At 41.3% G+C, this 22,742-nt stretch overlaps 2 protein-coding genes across 7 annotated transcripts in view; one reads left to right on the forward strand and one right to left on the reverse strand.

The window, feature by feature from the left end:
* Positions 1–13,877, forward strand: part of SLC26A5 (solute carrier family 26 member 5) — a 32,275-nt gene extending 18,398 nt beyond the window's left edge. For 5 of the 6 annotated variants that reach the window (XM_056507173.1, XM_056507136.1, XM_056507156.1 and 2 more), the window contains 13 exons: positions 1,032–1,184; positions 2,396–2,478; positions 2,573–2,720; positions 3,752–3,865; positions 4,172–4,249; positions 5,672–5,767; positions 6,529–6,635; positions 7,774–7,843; positions 9,227–9,319; positions 10,220–10,342; positions 11,217–11,423; positions 11,675–11,729; positions 12,126–13,877. In XM_056507173.1, coding sequence (XP_056363148.1) covers positions 1,032–1,184; positions 2,396–2,478; positions 2,573–2,720; positions 3,752–3,865; positions 4,172–4,249; positions 5,672–5,767; positions 6,529–6,635; positions 7,774–7,843; positions 9,227–9,319; positions 10,220–10,342; positions 11,217–11,423; positions 11,675–11,729; positions 12,126–12,268 — 1,470 coding nt within the window. In that variant the 3' untranslated portion in view covers positions 12,269–13,877. Of the gene's footprint in view, positions 1–1,031; positions 1,185–2,395; positions 2,479–2,572; positions 2,721–3,751; positions 3,866–4,171; positions 4,250–5,671; positions 5,768–6,528; positions 6,636–7,773; positions 7,844–9,226; positions 9,320–10,219; positions 10,343–11,216; positions 11,424–11,658; positions 11,730–12,125 lie in introns of those variants that run through there. The other variant, XM_056507164.1, reaches the window with a different exon arrangement.
* Positions 13,878–14,426: 549 nt separating this feature from the next.
* PSMC2 (proteasome 26S subunit, ATPase 2) lies at positions 14,427–22,631 on the reverse strand. Its single transcript, XM_056507229.1, has 12 exons — positions 22,390–22,631; positions 20,648–20,685; positions 19,427–19,508; positions 18,478–18,577; positions 18,057–18,188; positions 17,364–17,436; positions 17,142–17,237; positions 16,724–16,888; positions 16,205–16,292; positions 15,420–15,622; positions 14,795–14,891; positions 14,427–14,700 (listed from the first exon to the last, which is right to left on the reverse strand). The coding sequence occupies exons 1-12, from the start codon at positions 22,457–22,459 to the stop codon at positions 14,543–14,545; spliced, it is 1,302 nt and encodes a 433-aa protein (XP_056363204.1). The 5' UTR covers positions 22,460–22,631; the 3' UTR covers positions 14,427–14,542.
* Positions 22,632–22,742: the final 111 nt, after the last annotated feature.

Genomic DNA, 22,742 nt, shown 5'->3' on the forward strand with positions numbered 1-22,742 from the left:
AGGGAAGATCTCATATGTCTGTGAAAACCTAAGCTTTTGAGCTGATTGATGGCTCAGCAATAATGAAGCTTCAGGATTTCATCTACATGTAGACTATAGAAAATACTTTGTGGAAATCTTTTTGTATGTTTGTGCAGATATAACAAACCTTTTGCAAACAAGTCTGCATTAATGATTAATTCCAAAATTTGCTGTTCAGTTCACTAAACTGGGAACCAGTCATACTAACTGCCAAACAAATAGAAGGGAAGTTATAAATTCAGGATGTGTACTTCCAGGACATCTTGAATGTATAATATCCTGATAGTTGTTGCAATTTTCAATCTGCATAAGGAGGAGTATGTTTGTCTTCTTTCAAAGGCCTCTCTAGAGGTTATTTATTTATTTTAATGCAGTGGAAGAAGGAGAAATAATCAGTGTGGGGAATTATTTACCCTCTGGTAACTTGTGTATTCCAGCAGGACTTTTTCTAACACCCTTTTAGTAAGCGTTTTTAATTAAAAGGTATTTGGAATAATGGCCAGTTCAGCAGCATTGCAGGATCACTGTTATTTAGCCATATTGTTATGGCAACCTCAATAGTTCTACCAGCAGCTTTATTGTTTTAGAATTGTTTATGCAGCTCTAAGTAAATGTGACTTGCCAAACAATATTTGAAGGTATTAGAAGGAATTTGCATTTATTGCTTTCAGGTAACTTCCCCTGAAGAATATGTGTGAAAATGCTGAGGATGAGAGACTTGGTTTAGTTTCGATTTTTTACCTCAGTAAAGTTTTTTCTCCAAATTTTTGCCCTTTTCAAGCAACACTGATATTGTAAATGATTCAAGTGCATTTCTCTCACTGAGATATTCGAGTCTTCTATGTTTTGTAGGAATAATGGGTATTTTGGTGAGGACCTGGTTCACTGTGGTTATAAATTTAGAATGAAGCCACAGCTGAAAAGCAACGTATAATTTGCTCTTTTGTGGCAAATCTCCGTGAAGATTCTGGTTTCTTAAGAATAATTATGATGCTTCTGGTATGTTACAGACCCTAGCTGCTGTGTTTTCAAAAATAACAACAACCAATATTGCTGCATTGATTGTTGGATTAACATGCATTGTTCTATTGCTGATTGGCAAGACAATCAATCTCCGGTTTAAGAAGAAGCTCCCAGTTCCTATTCCTATGGAGATCATTGTGGTAAGCCAGCTGGGAAATTCTATGGCTAAATTATATTCTAAAGCTGTGGAAACTATCTCATGTTCTATTTTATCTTACTGAGCTTGAGAGTAACTTCCATTGGACATAATTCATTTGAGCCTTAATCCAATTGAAGATTTGGATTATTTTAAAATTAAGAACTGGAATGCCCATATGGAGAGCATAAAGTCACAAAGAAAAATTGAAAAACAATTTAAACACCCCCAGTCCCCTTTAGCAATGGGTAAACATATATGTGTTGTAAAACCTCTGTCTAGGAGTTCGGGCACCTGACTGATTTTCTGCAAGACAATGCAGAGTGTCTTGAGTGCATTTCCCGCTTGGAGTCCAAGAGCTCAGAACCCTTTCCTGAAGGAAGGTCCTTACAGATGCCTGTTCAGAGGCTCTGCAGGGCTTGCTCACTTTTTGAAATGCAGTAGCAGAAAGAAGAGCAGGAACCATCAGGACTAAATACTTCTTCCTTTCTCTATTTCTGAGACTGATAACTGGCTGCAGCACTGATTCTGTTTCAAACAACTAGTCTAAAATACCTGTATAAAACAGACTGTCATAAAGCCTACAGCTCAGACAGCCTTTTGCCTTTAAAAGTTATTTGATTTAAAAATGAGTTCTCAGATTACTGCAGCTCTCAAAAAGCCTGCACATAATGGAATCAAGAAAAGGAATAATTGAAGCTACAGGCTTGATCTAGATAGAAGGAACAAAGAAAAGGGATGCCAGTGAGAGATGAGGGAGATGGTATAATAGATTATTTTTGATAAGCAATAGCAAAACACTGTTCCATTCTTTGCTGTTGCATCAGTTCTCTTTACAGGTAAAAGGCACATGCAAATAAGGCAGTGCACACAAGCAGGAATGTCTTTGCACTTAATTTTCCCAATACACTAATTTGCCTGAGCTTGTCTTAGGCAAAGGGAATTTGAGTGATTCATATCATGCCATATAGCATGTTCCACTTAAATGTTTACAAAAAAAATTATAAAATCAGGATGAGTTGGACATGATGAATGGAAAGTCATGATGCTTCTGACTTTTTGTCTGCTCTTTTAGCCCCTAACTCATAGAAAACTGATTGACAAATAAATGTAACCCCTTGTGTGTATTAATCATAGTCAGCTAACCTTTATATCTCTTCAGGTGGCTTTATCTCTTTTTAGATAATGTTTACAAATGTGTTTGTGGATTTTTAGGTCATTATTGGCACAGGAGTCTCAGCTGGAATGAATCTGAATGAGTCATACAAAGTGAATGTTGTTGGGAATATTCCTCAAGGGTAGGGATGATACATTCTTATTAAGACTCTGTCTTTTCTGTATTGCATTTGATTCTTATCATATTAATATTTAAATATTAATTTCATCTCCAAGGTTACGTGCACCAGCAGTTCCTGAAATTCATCTAAGCCCAGCAATACTTGGGGATGCAGTAGCAATAGCAATAGTTGGATTTTCAATGGCTGTATCAATGGCCAAGATCTTTGCCCTTAAACATGGTTACACCATCAATGGGAATCAGGTAAAAGTAGCAGGGTTGCTTTGTTGAAAATTCTTGGTAGCACCTTTGTTACATCATTAAAGTAGAGTGTGATATTGGCAAAAATGAGGGGGTTTTAGTGGAATAGTGGAATCATGCCACATTTAAAGGCCAGGAATTAGTTTAAGTTCTTATTCTGGCTGTGTTTAAATAACAAGTTTCACTTTTAGCTTAATTTTGGGAAACCTGCTTCTACTATACTTGGACATGCACATGAATATTAATTTATGGGATAGACATTACTTGGCCATACTGTCCTGGTGAGCAGCTACATTTTCTCTGCTTTCTGTAGTAGAGCAAAGCATAGAGGTCCCATGCCATAAATACAGTACCTTATGTGTCAAAGAATTCTTGTCTAGAGTTTAAAAATTCCCATTAAGTTTTATAGTTTCTTTTTATTCCTGCCCATTGCAAATGGGCAACTTGTAATTTTCTGGGGCAGCAATTAGCCCTGTCTGTACTTAGCATTCTGAGCATGATTTGAGTGATAAGAACTGTGTTTAGGACTTCCTAAAATGAAAATTATGTGCCCTCCTCACCTACTTTAGCCTTCCTGTGCAATTTAGAATCAATACTTCAACTGGATTATTGGTAGATATCCTTGTGGTGTCAAGGGAGACAGAGTTCCTGTGCTGTAGCACATCTAAAGCACACATCTGACACAGCACAGAACAGCTCTTCCCCCCTTATCAAAATTATTGCCTTCCTCTGAGAGTAAATGAAGTTTCCCTATGGAATTTTACATCTTGTCAGGTCAATCTCATCCTTCATGTCATTGTGCTCTGTTACCCAAAGACAGCATTTCTTTAGAAACTTTATTTAACATGCATCAGTTTGTGCATGTGTGAGAACTACAAGTATAAGCTACAATTAGGTTGCTCATTCTCTACAATGATGTTGCTAGAAAGCACTGTAAATAAGATGTGGTTGTTAATGTCTGTGGATAGTTGCAGCTTGGTACCACTGCTAGGTATAATTGCTTTTGGCTTTTTTGGCTCTATTGTTTAACACAGGAACTTATTGCTTTGGGAATATGCAACTCTGTGGGGTCATTTTTCCAAACCTTTCCAGTCACGTGCTCAATGTCTCGGAGTCTTGTCCAGGAGGGCACCGGTGGAAAAACTCAGGTATGTAGAATACCCAAATCCTGAGCCAAAGGATGTTTACTCTTTGGAGCTCCAACAGTAAAGTCTGAAGCTTATCCAGATGGCTATATTTCTCTGTCTGGGCCAGAAGAAATAATAAATTTCCCATGTTTTGAATCCAGACTGGATCAGGATAGAAAGCAGCATGATAGGCAAAATGGGTGAACTGAATGGAAAGAATCAAGACATTTGAACAATCAGCCTTGTTGAAAGCACAAGGGGTTAGCTAATCAGTAGTATTTCCCCTTGGGGACACTTATAAGTAATCTCTGGCTTTTTTTCCTTCAGATTGCAGGTGCACTCTCTGCAGTTATGGTTCTGTTGGTAATTGTGGCTATTGGATACCTTTTTGAACCACTTCCTCAGGTAAGAAGGTTTTCCATATTAGGTATTGCATCGACTGTGAGTAGAGGCCCATGACTATTGCTATAATTTGAGATTGTGAGAGGGTTAGTAAACAACAGTTAGGCTTTGATCTGGAAACCTTTAAATTTTGTATGCATTTTTGCTGTAAATTAGCCTAGAAATAAATAATGTTTTGAATGATCCAGCATGCTTTTTGTTGTTGTTTTTAGTATTGGATATCTTGGACTCTGTCCTTAGAACATTAGAATACCTTCAAGCAATTCCTCTTTAGAACTGTTTAGGTTGGAAAGGACCTTTAAGATCATGGAGTCCAGCTGTTATCTCAGCACTGCCAAGCCCACCACTGAATCATGTCCCTAAGTGCCGCATCTACTTACTTTAAATATCTCCAGGGATGGTGACTCAGCCACTTCCTGGGTAGCCTGTTCCAATTCTTGACAAACTTTTCCATGAAGAAACTTTTCCTTGTATCCAATCTAAACCTCCCTGGCACAACTTGAGGTGATTTCCTCTCATTCTGTCACTTTTTATTTCAGAAAAGAGTCTAATCCCCACCTGGCCACAACCTCCTCTCAGGCAGTTTAGAGAGTGATAAGGTCTCCTCTGAGCCTCTTCTCCTCCAGGCTGTACACCCTCAGCTGCTCCTTGTCAGACTTGTGCTCCAGACCCTTCCCCAGCTCCATTGCCCTCCTCTGGACTTGGTCCAGTACCTCAATGTTCTCCTTGTAGTGAGGGGCCCAAAACTGAGCACAGTATTTGAGGTGTGGCCTCAAACAGGGGGACAATCACTGCCCTGGTCCTGCTGGCCACATTTGATTGTATCATAGGAATTCTGAGTTGAGGTTAAAAAGTTAAAAAGAAGTCACAGCTTGGCTAGTAGAAGGCTGGGGCTGTATAATGGCTCAGCATAATAAGTTTGGTTTGCTGCAGTTTATACTTATTTGTATAAAAATACATTTATGTGAATAAGTGTATTTCTGACTTTAAAAAGAAGTCTGTTTCTGGTGATGTGAAAAGGATGATACACAATTCCTGTTTCTTGTTATAGGAGTTGGAACTTGGTTTACAACTATATGACTGTTGTAGGAATTGTTTCAGTATGTTGTAGAGAAACATGAATTTGAGATTATAGTCTACTGCTTCAGGCACTGTAAGTGTAGCAGCATGAAGTGTAGGAGCATGTGATTCCTCTTGCTAGGAAAGAGTAAATCAAACTGAACTGAACTTGTTTGCCATTTCTGCAGATGCAGTAAAAGCACATGTCCACTGAACTACCTAAAAAGTTGTGGGTTTTTAAATAGAACATCTCTTCAGTGGACTTATGTCAGTTATAAAGCACAGAAGTAGTTATTTGTGATTTTTTTTAAGTTCTTACTTGGCATTATTTTACTTCTGAAAATTGCATTTTTGTAATGTTCTTAGGCAGTGCTAGCTGCAATTGTCATGGTGAACCTAAAGGGAATGCTTAAACAGTTTAAAGATATCTTGCGCTTCTGGAGAACCAGTAAGATCGAGCTGGTAAGTATTGCACAGCTCACTGCATATATTTTACTATATTAAATTAGTTGCTATTCCCAAAACAGCACAGAAACTTACCAAGGAGTTACAAATTAGTGTTGTATTGCAGATGAACATAAGACAGGAAGCTGGAAGTACCCTGGGAGAGTGATCTGTTGGAGGCAAGAATATTTTTGTTGTTGCTCAACAGTCTTGTAACTCAGGTCAGAAGTAGTTTGGTTGCAGTAAAAGCAAAACTCTGGCAGTTTTGCCATAGGAACTGCACTGAAGGTTGTGGGAAGGTCTGAGAAGAATTTGAAAGCACAGTAATGAAAAAACCATTTGAAGGTATTTGCCATCTTTTAAGACAAACCAAAAACCTGGCTGGAGTGGACCAGAGCTAAAAGTGCATTGGAGGGAACATTTTGGTGGCATTTCTCTCCTGAGTGAACTGGTTGATGGAACTGAGTTAGAGCTACTTGCAAGCCTTGAATATTTTTTTTTTATCCTAAGTTATTTGGAGTCTGATGGTCGAACAGGGTTCCTTGGAGAACAGGACTTAAGGCATTAATTAATATTGTGACAGTCAGATGTTAGAATACCTGGAGCTTTTATGCCCTTCTGAAATGTTAAGGCAATTCCCATCTGGCATCATGATGGGTTACATTAGAGCCTGTTCCTGATCAGAAGTGATACATAAATTTTGAGGTTGGGTTATGCTGTTGCTTTTTGTTTTTAACAGGAAAGGATGCATAATAACTCAGACCTTTTCTTTGTTTTAGGCCATCTGGGTGGTAGCTTTTCTGGCTTCTCTTTTCCTGGGACTAGACTATGGTTTGCTTACTGCAGTAACATTTGCAATGATAACCGTTATTTACAGAACACAAAGGTCAGATTTCTTCTTTATCAAAATAAGTGTTTGCTGATCTTCTATTTGGTTTTGTTTGTTTAAGGGGTGCAAATAAACAGAAGTCCATTCCACCCTCTTCAACTGCACGCTGTATGGAATTTCCTTTCTAATATAGGTCATGCCCTTTGGCTCTGACCCAGGGTTCACGGTTTCTGTTTCTGAGAATGAAATTTTTAGAGGGCATGAACTTGCACTCGTAGTAATAAACAGAAGATTTTTCATTTCTCATAATGGTTAATCTTGTTTATTTTTTTTAATGCTTAGGGTTTAGAATTTAAATCTTCTTGTTGCCAGTTTCAGTACATGATTATGTTTTGTGTGCACTAATTGTCATGGACAAGCTGAAGTTGTGTCGGGTTATCACGGGATGCATGCTTAGGTATTTTAAAAGAAAGTTCTAATTTGTGAAATACCGTGGCTATTCAAGTCACTTCTCCCTATTCAAAATGACAAAGCTCTTATTGTGAAGCTTTCTAAGTCTACAGAGAAATGATTTCTTGCCTGTGTGGATAGGACTGGCATGTGCGGCTTTTGGGCTTAAGGTCTGGGACAGGTGGAAACTGTGTACAAGTCTTGGTTCCATCTGCATTGGCATGAAGGCAAATTGTGAGATTTCCAGTCTGCATAAATAAGAGTATTTTTCTGCCATCTCTATACTGTTTTATTCTTGCAAACAGAACAGTAATGTACTTTGCTGTCACAGTTCTTGTGAGTTGAGAATATTCATCTGCTTAGGCATTGTCCTGGGAGCAGAGTGGCTCTTTGAAATTACAGCATGTTTTCTGCCAGTATGAGTTTGCATATTTGCAAGACAGTCAATAGAGTTGCACCAACTGGTGCTGCAGAGCATTTGCCCTGTACTTTTGCATGCTTTGACTCCTGCTTTTCAGAAAATAACATTTTGGTGCTAAGCTTATAAATAGTTTTTGCACTGACAGAAAATATTTTAATTGTGTTCTGCCATAAACTGCTCACTGCATTTAACCATGTTTAGATAATCCTGTACCAGACAGGCTCTGCAGAATGATCATTTAAAATAAGTTCCAGTCTGTGTTAAACACTCAGGTTTCCACTTTATAAGTGATAATACAGAAATATTTGTTTCCTTTCTCTCTAGCCCTGAATACAGAATCCTTGGTCAGATTCCTAACACTGACATCTACTGTGACGTGGAAGAATATGAAGAGGTAGGAGCATGCTCTTCTGCATTGAGTAGTTTAATTCAGTGGAGCAAAGACAGCTGTGGCAATTTGCTGCTTTACCCTACTACACTGCAGCCATGTGCAGGGCTGGCTGCTGAGCATTCACCTGTGTTGAAAGAAATAAATTTAGGTTTAGTGGTAAAAGCTGCTTTGTTCAAAATGCAGGCTCTTTGTACTGCATGTACATTTACCAGGCAGTGATCAAAAGTACTTTTATACTTCCATTGTCCAAGTGTTTTGGAATACCACTGCTAAACCTGCTGTGTACACAAGTGCATACCACGCCACCTTCTTTATGTGTGTGGCAGAAGTGCATGGAATCCATGGAACCCAGGATGCAAACTGGTATGCTCTTAAGAATTGCACAAACTGTTAAAAACAACATCCCACCCATCCCCTGCTCATTAAATATACATGATTAATGGCACAGTTGCTCACCATGCACTTAGCTTCTCATATGCCATTTTGTTCAACCAGAAGTTGATGAAAGCATTGTTGTCAGTGTGATGGATATAAACATGCTGTATTTATTCTCAAACAGCAGCTACAATTTTCTGCACTCTCTCCTATGTTCTCAGAGATGCTGCTATGAAAGTTACATCCTCCTTTACTGAGGAACCAGTCTGTAAAAACCTATGGAAAAAGATAAAGCAGTTCTGCTTTGAATATGATGCAAAGCAGGAATATGAGTGCACACATTTATATCAGTATGCAAAGGAGAGGAGACTCTGTTTCTGTTACACTGAATGCAGTCAGCATTTCCTCCTGGGTAAAGTTGGGGTTGGCAGCATATGGCAGGCTGGGTCTCTGCTGCTGGCCAGGTCATTTGCATGCAAAATGTCACAGTTCAGCCTGTTTAGAGATGGCTGCATTTAAGGTAGGGGAGAGAAGTGAATATCAAGACCTGTCAGAAGGTCTGGATAAAACTAAAGATTTGAAAGGTTGGTTTTCTTGGTACCTGGGAAGTCAAGAAAAAAAAAGAAAGAGAGAGAGGGAAATAAGTTATTATGCCTGTAGAAAGGGAAGCTAAAAGCAAGCAATTCTAGGAGTGCATGATTTCCTCATGGTAATACCAGCTGCAAATAGCAACATCAGAGAACTGCAAATATTTAGGGTTTTTTATGGTTGTACATTTTGTGTAATATAGAAGGAGAAATGTTACCAGGCATTGATAGTGTGCAGTTTTACAATGGGAAAGGGGGAGGTTCTGATCTCCTGGTTGCCTTTGCTTACAACAGTGCCAACCTTATCTGGCACGTGCTAAGAGCCGTCCAGGGTTGGCTGTTGTACTGCTGCATGTTCATGTGTCTTGTGATCACACAGGGGCTTTTATTCTACTTAACTGTGCACATCCAATATTTTCCTTAGGTTAAAGAATATCCTGGAATCAAAATATTTCAAGCTAATGCATCTCTTTATTTTGCTAATAGTGAGTCATATAGAAACGCACTGAGGAAAAAGGTGAGTAAATTCTTTAATGTCTGTGTCCTGAAAATTCAAACCGGCTTCTGAAACATTACCACCTTTCAGCTCCTTTAGTGTAGCCCAGCACAGTGTTTCTCAGCCTGCAGCCCCTGGTGATCTGTAAAATATGAGAAGGTTACTTTCCAGCCAGCTATAAATTATCTTAGGAAGTGACAACATGGTGGGAGGGAATAAGCTGACAGTGTAGCTTCATACTGTCTGCTCGTGAGTGGAAAGTGGTGGGTGCAGAGCACAAACCGGTCAAACCTTTTTTTCTTTTTTCAGCAGGAAGCTAGTTGTTGAGCTGAAAACAAAATGGGAATAAAAGTTTTCTTGTTGAGTAAATAACTTTACTAAGTGTAAGGCCGTGGAATGCTGTGGGCATTTAGTGCCTCTCATGAGAGATGACAGGCACACAGGGTGTGCCTCACTGCCTGTGTCACCTGGGCTTTCACTGGGTGCTAGTGGCAACAGCAGAACCACCCAGTGACAACTGTGCCTGTACTAACTTCTGAAAAATTTTTCTGTAGCTCCTGTGGAGAGTCTTATACAAAACAGGTGGGTGGTACTTGCCCTCACAAAACAAGAGATCTTGGTGATTGTTGTCCAAATGCACTTCTCTCCCCTTTGCTCTCTGCACTCCAATCAGCATTTGGTTGAAACACGACACTATCTGATTTCAAGAAAAGAATGAGATGCATCTTTCCCTCATCTCGTTAACACAGTGCTTGCCAAGATGATTCCTTCTTTACACTGTTCTCAGCCCCACTAAGGGAAGGTGGAAAGTGCAGGCTTCTTGTTTAAATTTATGGCAGTAATTAATTCAGTGCAAATTGATACTCCAGTGCCATCTTAACAAGCTGAATCTCCTCTGATCATACTTTCTTCTCCTGACAGACTGGAGTGGACCCTAGTGCCTTATTAGCAGCAAGGAGAAAAGCCCAGAAGCGCCATGCCAGGGAGATAAAGGCAGCAAATAAGCACGGAAAGAAAGCTGTGCTGAAGCTCGTGAGCTCTTCGGTAAATATTTGCCTCTGCTTTATCAGCTTACAGGCTGCTTTCAGGTGTTACCACTCTTGTGTTTTATACAAGGTGTGCTGCTTAGGGAGCAAGTGCTGTGCAGTGGGGACAGGTAGCTGAAGGAACAGTGTAAGGATCAGAGGCTTACTGCTGTATTGGATAGTTGTGTTGGACCTTGATTTCATTCAGGTAGCACAGAGTGGCACAGAAGCTCTTCACTGTCATGCTGTCTCACCAGTGGTGTTGGCAGAAATCAAAGGGACCCTGCCTCTATCCCTCCCCACACAATTGGAATAATAATGTAGAAATAAGATAATATAAAATTAATTCAAATTAGCAGCCCCTGTAATAAGAAGGTGCTATCCCCTCTGCTAATCCTGGCATGGCCAAGATACACTGAGAAGGGTTATTTGGGATGTGCTTGTACTTTTTATGCGTGTTTAAACTTACTGCCATGGTGGGAGATGGTGTGTGATTTTACATGAGAAACCTAAAAAAAGCCTAACTTGAGAGCCCAATTGCTGTTATTTTGAATATATAGTTCTTGATGGAATCAGCCAGGGATAAGACAAGGAAATGGAGTAAAAATGTGTCAGTAAAGATGAACAGGTGTCAGTGTTTGAAGGAAATGGGTAATTCAGTCCTGAGATAACAGCTTTAAGCTGCTTGTGTGTGACTGTAAAAAGGCTGGGCATAGAGAACAAACCTTGATATACAGAAGATATGGAAGTGTGTGTGCATGTCAAGCCAGTTTCTGTATGACCAGGAGCTGTTCACCTTTTAAAGACTTTAAGAACACATGAGTGGGGGAGCAAAGGGATGTACATTGAAAAAGCTTTGACTGCCTTTGAGCTTTATTCATCTTCTCTCCCAGACGAACGACGTAGAAGCAAGTGCAAAACATGAGATAGCAAGTGATGACTTACCTGTGAATGGAAAATTTGCAGATTCTAGTGTACAAGACATGTCTCTTGATGAACATGAACACTTTGTGGAGCCCAAAACGAATATTCACTCTTTAATTCTGGATTTCACCCCAGTGAATTTTGTGGATTCAGTTGGAGCAAAAACACTAAAATTAGTAAGTAGGTTTTTTTCCACAGACAAACCCACAGAAAACTTGTCAGTTACTTAATAAGGAACCTGTCAGCATGCAACATTACTGCCTGCTTAAATACAGTCCAATATCTCACCTACATTGGTTTAATTCTTTGAGTTTTAGCTGAATACTGGGGAATGCATACTGTGCAGATTTCTCAGTATTTGGCTTCCAGAATTGTGATGTATATGATGGTGTTATCTGCATTTAACTTCAGCTTAACTCTGTTGTAGATCATAAAAAAATACAACGATGTTGGTGTCTATGTCTGCATTGCCAGCTGTAGTGGTGAGTTGAGATTTCTTTTTTTGTGAGCTTTATGTGAGAAATTGTATTTTATCTCTTTCCCTCTACTATGTAATTTCCTGCTGCCAGTTGTGCCTCAGTAGTATCAGCACTTTATATAAAATGTAATCATAGTGGTAATGTAATAAGGAAAAAGGCCTGAAATGTTCCTGTATCTGATATTTGGGACTGTAGCATCTTCTGCTAAGAACAGGCCTCTGTCTATGTCTGCATAAGAGAATTACTTGTTTGGAGTAGAAGTAGCATGTGATGCACCTGGCTATTTCAAATTTTTAGTAACAAGAGAACAAGTTCTCATCTTCTTCCTGGAATGACATTATCTTCCATCTTTGTACTTAAGTGTATGCACTGATGCCATGTTTGGGTTTTGTTTTGTAGACCCTGTGACAAATGAGCTGACAAGACTGAATTTTTTTGATAAAAGTGTAACAAGAGAGTTGCTGTTTCACAGTATTCACGATGCTGTCCTTGCTTGCCAAGTGAAACATGGGTCTGCTGCACATGCTGACTCCAACCTTTGAAGAGTGGCATCAAGCAGAATGGGAGCCAGATTTATTCTGATGGATACTTTCTGGATATTTAATTTGCACACATTGAAGAGAGCCTGAAGCTGTTTGTATCTACGGGTATGGGGTGGTGCTTATTTTTTCTAGGAAGAGTGGATAAGGAAATGGAAGCCTTCATGCTCTTGAATTTTTTCCTTCAATCAGGGTATAGCCTTCTAATAATACACAAGCACAAAATTATGCAAGAAAATAAAATTCAATGTATTCTGCTGCAATCAGAATCTGGTGGACAAGGTGACATTCCTATTCCTGGTGAGAAAATGGGCACTTTAATTCACTATGAGCAGGATCTTGCAGGAGGTAACTCTTCTGCAAGTGCAATACACTGTACCAGTGTATTTAAAGAACTTTCTAAGATGACTCTTAAAGCCTGATGTCAACATCTGCATACAAAAGATTTGTACAAGGTATAATACTCTGCCAGCTGGATAAATGAATTCCCACTGGTGGCATTTAGCTGCTGCTGTTTTTAAATCTGGATGGTACAGTTATTTTTTAAAAAATACCTAACCTGTCTCAGTTATACTCAATTCTTCATTTTTGCTCTAAGTGAACTTCAAGTCAGAAACTCATTGTTTAATTATTACATTATAAGTATGGTACTAGCACTGCCAAAACTCAGGCTTTCTAGAAAAGAACACAGCTGATTTTAAGCTAAACTTAATTTAGCTTCAAAGTTTGAAGACAAAACTGGTTTAGGACAGGAATGAAACCTATTTAAGAACTGATGCCCTATATGCAGTCTCTTTAGGAATGAAAATTTAAGCAAGATCTAAAGTCTCAGTGGTCCAAAAAAAAAAAAAAAGGTACTTTTCTGTTTCCCATCTTCCTCCCAGTAGTGCTGCTTCTGCCTCAGCTTTTAAGTGCTTTGAGAAATAGAGTTCAATAGAACTCAAAAATGGTACATGTTTCTTTTTGTCAGCCTGGCCACTATGGTACTGCCTCACTTCAGGTGTGAGACGAAAACCACAGAACTCATGCAAAAGAAATCTTCAATGCCCGTTTCCCTCACAACAGTCACTGTGAAGCTCAGCAGAGGCAGGAACCTAAAAGTGTTTCTTTCTAGGTTATTTTGACAGTACAGGGCAAGTAGGGCATCAGGCATGTTTCACTCAGCACCCTCAAATCACAGCTCCTGTGCACAAGGAATTCAGACACCTTCCTCACCTCTGGTGACAGAATGTAATACTCTTATTTTACTTCAGGCTCTGTTGCAGTTAGGGATTGCCTTCAGGTAAACTGTTTCCAGGAACCAGGGAAGTTGGGGAAGATACTTCATCTCCTCAGACTCCCCTACCCATAGGGATGGGAAGCTTTCTGCATCAGAAATTGCTGCTTAGCTGGAGTTCAAAGGATAAAGTGCATGCATGTCAAGACATTGTGTGTGCTTATTTAAACAACTTTTGGTACATTTTATAACATTCAACAAGCCTTTGTATCTACATACAGTATATTTTTCTACTTTCAGCTTGTTGCAGCTTCAGTTTTTAACTCTGTAGTCTCTTCGGTTCACTTTGAGATCCTGTCAACTTCCAAAATAAAGTGATGTCACTTGTCAAAATTTTCCACTTTGTCTTGGTGAGACTCAGTGTGAGGGACAAGCTGAGAGCACCAGATCCAATTCTTCCATCGCTTAGCACTAAGAAATTACACCTTCCTCCTCCTTGACCCATTTACTATTTTGTAAGCAAAGAATCACAGCAAAAGGGATAGAAAACCACTGCAAATAAAAAAAAAAAACAAGTTGTGATAGTACCAGAGCATTCACCAAGGAAGATAAAACGTCCTTTCGTACCTTCCCTAAGCTGGACAATGACTCAGACCACCATACGTGCCTTCCCCATGGCAGCTGTGTTTTCTTGGGACACAAGCATTTCTCAGCACACCCAGAAACAATGGAGTCACTCAGGGGTCTTCCAGCCCCTCTATGGCTCAGATTTGAAGTTTTGGGGTGTAGATGGTGACCAGAGATCTAAACTTGGGATGTCTGCCATTGCCCAGGCATCTGATTTAAAGTTATCTGTGGCTTAGGCCATGCTGCTGTAACCTGACATTTTTTTCCCTATGGCAGCAATAGTCTGCTGGAGTAAAATACTCACAATGAACACACACCTACTGTTTGGAACACTCCGTTTATTTCTATCTTCCAAGAACAAAACATGAATCACTACACTTGGATTTTTGTTGCACAGGAAGTCTCATGGGAAGAACAGAAGGACTTCCCAGGTGCTAGTTGTAGGTCATGTAGCGCGGGGTAGCGCTGAACTTGGCGTACGATTTGATGACTTTGTTCACGGCCTCCAGGAAATCCTTCTCAGTGGCGATCTTGCGGCGCGCGCGGATGGCGAACATTCCTGCCTCCGTGCACACGCTGCGGATCTCGGCGCCTGGAGAGAGGGATAAACAACTCAGCACTGACTGCTGGGGACACGGAGCACACACACAGCTGTTTCAGGAAAGAAATAAATACACACAGCTTACCTGTGCTGTTAGGACACAGCCGAGCCAGCAGCTCAAATCTGATGTCCCTCTCCACACTCATGGAACGAGCGTGGATCTTGAAGATGTGAGTTCGCCCCTGAAGGAAAGGGAGGAGGAGAGGTGTTCACAGCATGAACGAGGTGATGACTCCAGCCTGCAGCTGTGTCCACAGCACAGGCAAATGGAAAATACATCTTGTATTTGCTGCCCAACTATGGTCTCCCATGTCTGGACTGGAAAGTCTAAGTGCCTATGACACTAAAGTAAGAAAATAACTTTAAAAAGGGCTTTCATCATAGAATTATCTCAAGAAATGTCTCTTAAAAGAGCCTAAAAAATCATATTCCAACTTCTGAACTAAACTGTGGATCTAGTTAAAGAATTTTTTCTCTGTTGAGGCAGGAACATACAGTGATTAGAGCTGCTTACTATGGCTTCTTGGTTAGGATGGAATCTGTGCAGTGTGGGAAAACCTTTGACACATCTTTAACCCTCCATATTTCTATGTAGTTTCACCTAACTTAAGAGTGATGCATTTGCTGATTCTCAAACTTCCAATGATTCCCTAACTGAAGAAACACTCTGCTATCTGACCACACTTGGCAGTGAAATCAAGAGTTCTCACCTCAAGATCAGGCAGGCTGAACTCTATCTTCCTGTCCAGCCTGCCAGGCCTCATCAGAGCCGGGTCCAGAGTGTCAGGTCTGTTTGTGGCCATCAGCACTTTGATGTTGCCCCGGGGGTCAAACCCATCCAGCTGGTTGATGAGCTCCAGCATGGTGCGCTGCACCTCGTTGTCACCCCCAGCCCCATCATCAAAACGAGCACCTGGAGAGGAGACACACGAGTCACAGAGCTATCAGTGGCTGCAACACAGGACACCTAGGAAAATTGTTTTAAAGTGCATACAAGTATTTGTGATGAGTTAAAAAGGTCCTTAGTACGAAAGGGCCTCTATCTCCCTACCTAACAATTGGCAAGCTGCTGGAATTTACCCATGTAGTTTGTTTGTTTTTGTCCCTCCCTCAACCAAAATCATCCTTCTCCCCTATCTATGTCAAAACTGTTCTACTTTCAAGGGACCTAAGCTCTTGAGAAAAAAGAATAATGTTCAGGAAGCAATAAAGATGTGGAGTGAGTCCAGAAGTTGAAGGGGGTTTAAGTTAACAGTGCATTTTTGCAAACAAATTACAGAAGTTCGAATAATCTGGCTGTTCCAAATGTGCAAAAATGCCTTCTCATCTGGGCTATATAAACCACTTCCTGACAGCTTCCTGGACACAGGGTGTGCTGGGACTCATTTTGCTAACTCAGTGTTTACAAGCACTTTTCTTGAAATGCAGCAATCAGAACTACACGAAAACCTGGAAGCTCTCAGAGGAGATTGGAACTGTAGCACTGCCAACATACCTCCAATGGCATCAATCTCATCAAAGAATATAAGGCAAGCTTTTTTAGTTCTGGCCATTTCAAAGAGTTCACGAACCATTCGAGCTCCCTGAAAGCAAAAAAATCAAGACTTTGTTAGAGATTTGAGGCACATTAAAGGAAAACTATCAAAATCAAACTTTTCAGGCTTCCAAAAGTTTCCAATGAGAAAACCCTTTTTATTTGTTCACACATATAATGGGACAAGTATAAAGCTTAAAGCAATTTATAAAGGAGACAAAAATTACTGCTGTTAAACTCAGTTCAGATGAAGTAATTTACCTCAGGGCCAACTGAAAAACAAGTGACAAAATCCCTTGCATCAGTGACAGCAAAGCTGAGGTCATGTCACTGCCTGACCTGCAGTGATTTGTCTGACAGCTCCTGGCCCCTGCATATGCAGCTTCCAAGTACATGCATCCCTTGCCCCCACTGTGGTGTCTGGTATCCACAAGGGAAATCTGCAAACCCCTCCACACTCCATCAAGTACTTGCTCTTACCTCTCCCACATATTTCTGCACCAGCTCAGATCCAATCACTCTGATGAAGCAGGCATCAGTCCTGTTAGCCACAGCACGGGCACAGAGGGTTTTGCCTGTGCCAGGTGGCCCAAACAAAAGCACTCCTTTGGGAGGCTCAATTCCAAGGTTCACAAATCTTTCAGGCTGTAACAAAGAGAGCCAGAAGGCAAGGTTATGTGCAAACTAAGTATTATGTGCATCAAAGCATATATGCAAATTAAGGAAATAATGAAGAGCAATGTAAACAAGGCTGGGCTGGATTTCACTCGGTAAAACCTGACTTCTTTCATTAAGCTGTTTACACTCAGTGACATTGTATTTTCTTGCTTTTTCAGATGCTAACAGACAATCAGAATACTTCCAAAATAATAGAAGCTTCAATCTGGAGGCTACTTACATGAAGCAGAGGGGTTTCAACCACCTCTCTCAGCTTTTCAATCTGCTCTTTACAGCCACCAACATCACTGTAAGTAACATCAGGTTTTTCTTCTACCTGCACAACAAAGAGATGAGTGAGAAGTTACCAGCCTGGTGCTGTGAATCTCCATGGACTTTCAACAACAAAATCCAGTGTAAGGAATCACAATTACAAGATAAAGTAAGTAAAGGCAACTCTCACTTGCATCATGGTGACTGTGGGATCAATCTTTGGAGGCAAGGGGATATGAATTTGGTACTTGTTTCTGTCCACCCTGGTGAGGAAGCATAAAGACTATTATTTTAATACTGGTTAAGTAAAGTGTTAAGTAGAAACAACTCTGGAAATAAGAAGCTGAATTCTTGAACTGTTCCTTTCTCTGGCATCAAGACAGCCCAGCCCTGAAAGCTAACAGTCAGGTAGGCCAGATACTGGAATTCCTTCTGCAGAAAGTTTTAAGGTTTCCAAAACTACCAATTCCAAAGTATTTTGAAAACTAAATTTCAAAATATCCCACAGAGCAAACTGGCAAAATACTTAAAGTATTAATACTTAAAGTAACAGGTTTTATGTTCTCAGTGAACATTTCCTGGCTACCCTGAGTGCAACCGCAAAGGAACTCTCTGAAAGCTGGGACTGTTGGGGCCCAAACTGAAAAGTTTCTGTCCAATGACACATGGGGTTTGTCAATTTTTGTCAAAATAGCATCAAAACAAGACTCCAGCAGGGCATACAGGTGAATTACTGTCATTCAAGAGAAAGACAGCAGTGGTGTAATTTCAACCACTGCAAACACTAGAAATGAGGGCTTGCTGACCTGTCAAACTACAACATGAGACAACTCAGAGAAAGCTTGTGCAGGAAGACTCACAAGAACACAAAGACTTTGCATACCCAACTCTCATGCCTTCCTCAATGTCAGTGGGTGCCACCTGGTCACTGAGATCCACCACGAACTTGGCAAACTGCTTGACATTGATAATGTACTTGGGATCCTCGGAGTCTGCATTGATGATCTTTGTGCACCTAACACACAAACACAATTGCACCTCCAGACAGACAAACTGCTATCTGCATAAGCATCAAGAGTCACATTTTCCAAATACACCATTACAGCACCATACAAGGACTGCAGGAATAAGTACAAGTATGAAATACATCACACATTATCACAGTTCCTTTACAATTCAGTGGTAAAAAGCACTTTCAACATGCACAACATGAGCTTTATTTTTTAAAAAAAAGTCCACACATAAGCTATAAATCAGATTTTTAACACTATAGAGCTCTACTGGAATGATAAGAGTAATCCCACCTTGCAACTTGCAACGGTTGCTCACTTTGGAGAGTTTGTTTATCTGCAGCCAGATCCCAAAGGGCAGGAGGAGCCAAGCCTGTGTCGGATTCCTTGATCCCTGTGTGCAGCACAAACAAGCTGAGGAGGAAGCAGCTAACTGGGATGTCAACCATCCTTCCCACACCAAAACCTTAGAACACTGCACTCCAAAACAATGCACACACCTATTTTTGATGGATTTCCTAAAAAACAGGTTTCCTTAGGAAAGAGCCTACATGACCATGCCAGCTGAACATTAAAATCCCAGGCTGGCCATCCTCTCAGACAATTTTGTCATGTGGGGATGATTACAGCAGGACAGAGCACTGATAGCTGATATCTACATTTCACTAAATGAGTGAAACTCTCCAGTGCTTTCACTGGGCTCCAGTGCAAAGTATCAGAAACTAAAGGATTCACACAGATGAAAAATCTCATAAATCTTCCAAAACATGCATACAACAAGTACCATCTCCATGATGTATTTAAAAAAATCAAAATTATTTTACAAGAGAAATTTTGGTGTTCCTGGCAGAACTGAGAGCCACTGCAGGATTAGCAACAGGGCAAAAAACATACATCAGTGAAAGAAAAATTATGAGACAAATTAATTGTTATTGTTATTACTACTTTATTATCTGGTGTCAGAAAGGGGCATTTGTTTCATGCCACCACTATATATAAAAACCACAGTTTTGATTTAAAATGTGTTAAAGTACAAAGTAAGATGTACAGATTAGTCCTGCCCAGCTGAAAAAAACCCATCATCTAACAAACAAAAATCTCATACTACCAAATAAAAAAGTAGGTTCTTTTGAGAAAAATAGCTAAAAAACAATGCAGCAGTTGTTGAAAAATCAACCTCTGACAACTCTAGTTTTGGTATCTGTGGCTCTTCTATTGAAATCTTTCTACAACAAAAACATACCAGTGAGCTCATTGATTTTCTTAAGCAGTTGTTGAATATCATCTTCCACTTGTTTGATCTGCCTGGAATACGTGCTCTGGCCCTGGAAAAGGAATATCATGTAGATTTCCTAAGTCAAATTATCTCATGTTTAGGAAAAAATTACAAGAGCTGCTGCTCATCAAGATGTTCAACAGACTGCCTTGGTACAACAGCCAACCATTAATGACAGCCAAAAAAGACAGAATTAACTTCCAGTAACAATATTTTTGTTTGCAAAAGTGAAGTACAGCTACACACAGCTGACCAACTGGGAAGGTGGAAATTTTCCATGTTTGTAAACTTTAATAATTTGTTTTTCTTTTAACCTGTTCAGCCTTACTTTTTCAAACTATTTCTCCTAAAGTGTAAAAAAGACTTAGGAAAATCATATATACAGAGAATTCTGACTAAGTGCTTTAACTGCCTTACCCAACCTTTCCATCATCCACAGAGGACAGAAGAAGGATCAAGGGGCAAATCAGAGTTCTTGCTTGGGATAAAATGCTTTCTTTGATCCAGATCTGCCTAACACAGACAGATTCAGACCTGGATTTGCTTTACAATATCTCCTTTGTAGACCACTGGCAACAAAAAAAGAAGGTGCAGTGGTTACAGGATAAATTTCAGAGCTTTGTAAAGAAGTCTTGGTGTCAACAAAATTCAGACTTCTGCCAAACATACCTAAGCTGCAAGTTTCACCTTTCCAGAATTCTTTTGCAGACCCACTGCACTTCCCACTAGAAAGGGAAATCAAAGGCACTTTAAACCTTATTTTCTGTGGAAACTGCATCCCAACATTATGTTCTTTTAACATGATGGCTAAAAGCAAGTCAATTTGATGGCAGGAGGGGTCTTAACATTATTTTTTGTATCAACCAAGAAAACTGGCCAGTGAAAAAACCCTAGTAAAGCCCTGGCTGTTAGACTCCTATGGCAATCTGCGATGAGATAAACAAAAACAGAGAAACAAACCCATAATTACTTCCAAGTTAACAAACCCAAGATTATTTTTAGTGTTGCAGGCTGCGACCTTCTTATTGGAAGGTGAAAATGGAGGGAAGATTTTGGCAGGAGAGAAAAGCTCTAGGAGAAGCAGAGTTACTCCCTACCTGCCAAGTGCACACCCCTCCACTCCTGCACTGTACTCCCCACAGGAACTGCTTTGTGTCTTTAACACTCCCACATGTGTGTGCTACTTACATATGTTTTCAGCAAGGCAATATCTCCTTCATCAAGAGCTGAAACAAGACAGGAGAGACTTAGTTTCCAGTTCTGAAAACAAAGCCAGCAATATTAATTCTGCTTCTAAAAGATCAAAACAAATATTCTGGAGAGATTATTTTGAGTTTCCACTTTTCACTGAACCAAAGTGGAAGAAAAAAGGATCAGATAAACAAGAAAAATGAAATAGGGTCTCCAGCTACTCTCATCAGGCCAAAAACCTGTACCACTCAGAGTTCACAGCAAGCAAGCCACTTCAACTCTGCTTCACTCAGAGTAGTTTCCCAGCCTATGACTTTTCAAAAAAGGGATGGAAGATATCACAACTTCATCTTTTTAACTTTTTATTTCTAGATGTTCAAGAAAGCATTAACGAAAAACTATCACCACTCTCCACTGTGTCTGCACAGAGGTGGCTCCAGTAACTCCTCTCCATTAACTAAGAAAAATACAACTCTGCTAGTTTGTCACTCTCTGCCACACCACTCTCACTTCTCTTGCCATTTAACAGACTTTAAACACCCCCTCTCTATTCCCACACCTGTTTCCTCTCTTTTCTAATTCCACTCATTTTAAGACAGATGGAGCACAAGCCACACAGCATTGGTGATCTGGGTGCAGCACGTGTTACACAGGACTCTCAAGACCTTCTATGTTGATCGGTACTTCTTTCCTGGCTATTTATACCACCCCATTGATTGTTTTTTATAGCTATTGAACACTCTGTTGCTATAATTTAGAAATCTTTCTTGAATGGGAACAGTTCAAAGTCCATCACTGATTACATTTTGTACTGCTTGTGCTTCCAGATGCTTTATTAAATATTTACTAACACGAAATAAAAAGCCACAATAAGCTAAAACATGAGGGGCAACCAGCAACTTCCACACTGTGCCGGTATCCTCGGAAATCTCTGCCGCCTTCCCTCTCCTGCTTCCCCGAAATTCCGAATGAAAGCGGCAGCACACGAGCAGCTCTGCGGCGCTCCCCCGGCAAGAGAAAGAAATCACCATGGAATCATCAAGGTTGGAAGAGATTTTCTGATATCAACTCCAACCATCAAGCCAGCGTTGCCCCTGTAACCCCGAAACCACAGCACCCAGCGCCAGTCCAGACGCCTCTGGAACTCCTCCAGGGATGATGGCTCCACCTCCCTGGGCAACCTATTCCAGTGTCTGACCACCCGAACTGCGAAAGTTTTTTTTGTATCTCATCTGATCTCCCCTCCCACCTTTAGGCCATTTCCTCGATTTCTCTCACTGAGGACACAAGAGCGCACCCCCCCCTCACCACAGCCTCTTTTCAGGGAGGTGCAGCATTACTGTATCACGCTTTGTTGGGTATTTTAAGTATACAAGTAAGTATTAAACCACAAAAGGCATTTTTTCTCTTACGATGAGGACACTCGGCATTTTAGGAACCCTATGTAAAAAGCAGATTTAAAATGCCCCTCGCAGCCGCAGCCGCGCCCGCCCCAGGCCCGGCCACCCCGCTTCGCTCCCGCCAGGCGGCACCGCCCGAGCCCGGCTCCGGCCAGGGCAACACTCCCGGGGCGGCGGCAGCACCAACGCGCACAGCAGAGACGTTTTAAACCCTTTTTAGTGCTTTTCCCCCCGCTTCCTCCAGCCCCGCCGCTCCCGGCACCGACATGGCCGCCGGCGGTGCCGCCCGACTCCCGTCCCGAGCGCTGCTCGAAGCGTGTCCTCGCCATCGCCCCTCACCGCGGATGGGTTTGTCCTCCTTCTCCTCCTCCTTGGTTTTCCTCTGGTCGGCTCCCAGGTAATCCGGCATCGCGCCCGCCCGCCTTACGCAGCACCGCGCCGCTTCCGCCCGGAACGCAAACCAGGGTGCACCGCGGCCCGTGCGCAGGCAACTCCTTTCCCCCCGGGGCCGCGGCCGCCGCCGGGAGTTCCGCGCGGCGCCGCCGGTTCATCCCGCGGCCCCGGGCGGCGCCGCCCGTGTCGCCTCGCGGGAGCCGCTCCGGCCGCGGGGGCGGCGCGGGGGTGCCGGGGGCGCGGCGGGGCCCGCGGGGCCCGGGCGGGGCCGGCCGGGCCGCTTATGGCGCCGCACGCCG

The sequence above is a fragment of the Oenanthe melanoleuca genome, chromosome 1A (assembly GCF_029582105.1).
Source record: "Oenanthe melanoleuca isolate GR-GAL-2019-014 chromosome 1A, OMel1.0, whole genome shotgun sequence".
NCBI lineage: Eukaryota > Metazoa > Chordata > Aves > Passeriformes > Muscicapidae > Oenanthe > Oenanthe melanoleuca.

Bases quoted from the DNA above. Each gene is read 5' to 3' on its own strand.
- PSMC2 (XM_056507229.1), bottom strand. From the start codon at position 22,459: ATGCCGGATTACCTGGGAGCCGACCAGAGGAAAACCAAGGAGGAGGAG. The intron at 18,189-18,477 runs GTGGGATTACTC...TTTGTGTGTTAG, and splicing joins CAACCGTTGCAAGTTGCAAG to GTGCACAAAGATCATCAATG. The intron at 16,293-16,723 runs GTAAGAGCAAGT...TTTTGCTTTCAG, and splicing joins TGCAGAAATATGTGGGAGAG to GGAGCTCGAATGGTTCGTGA.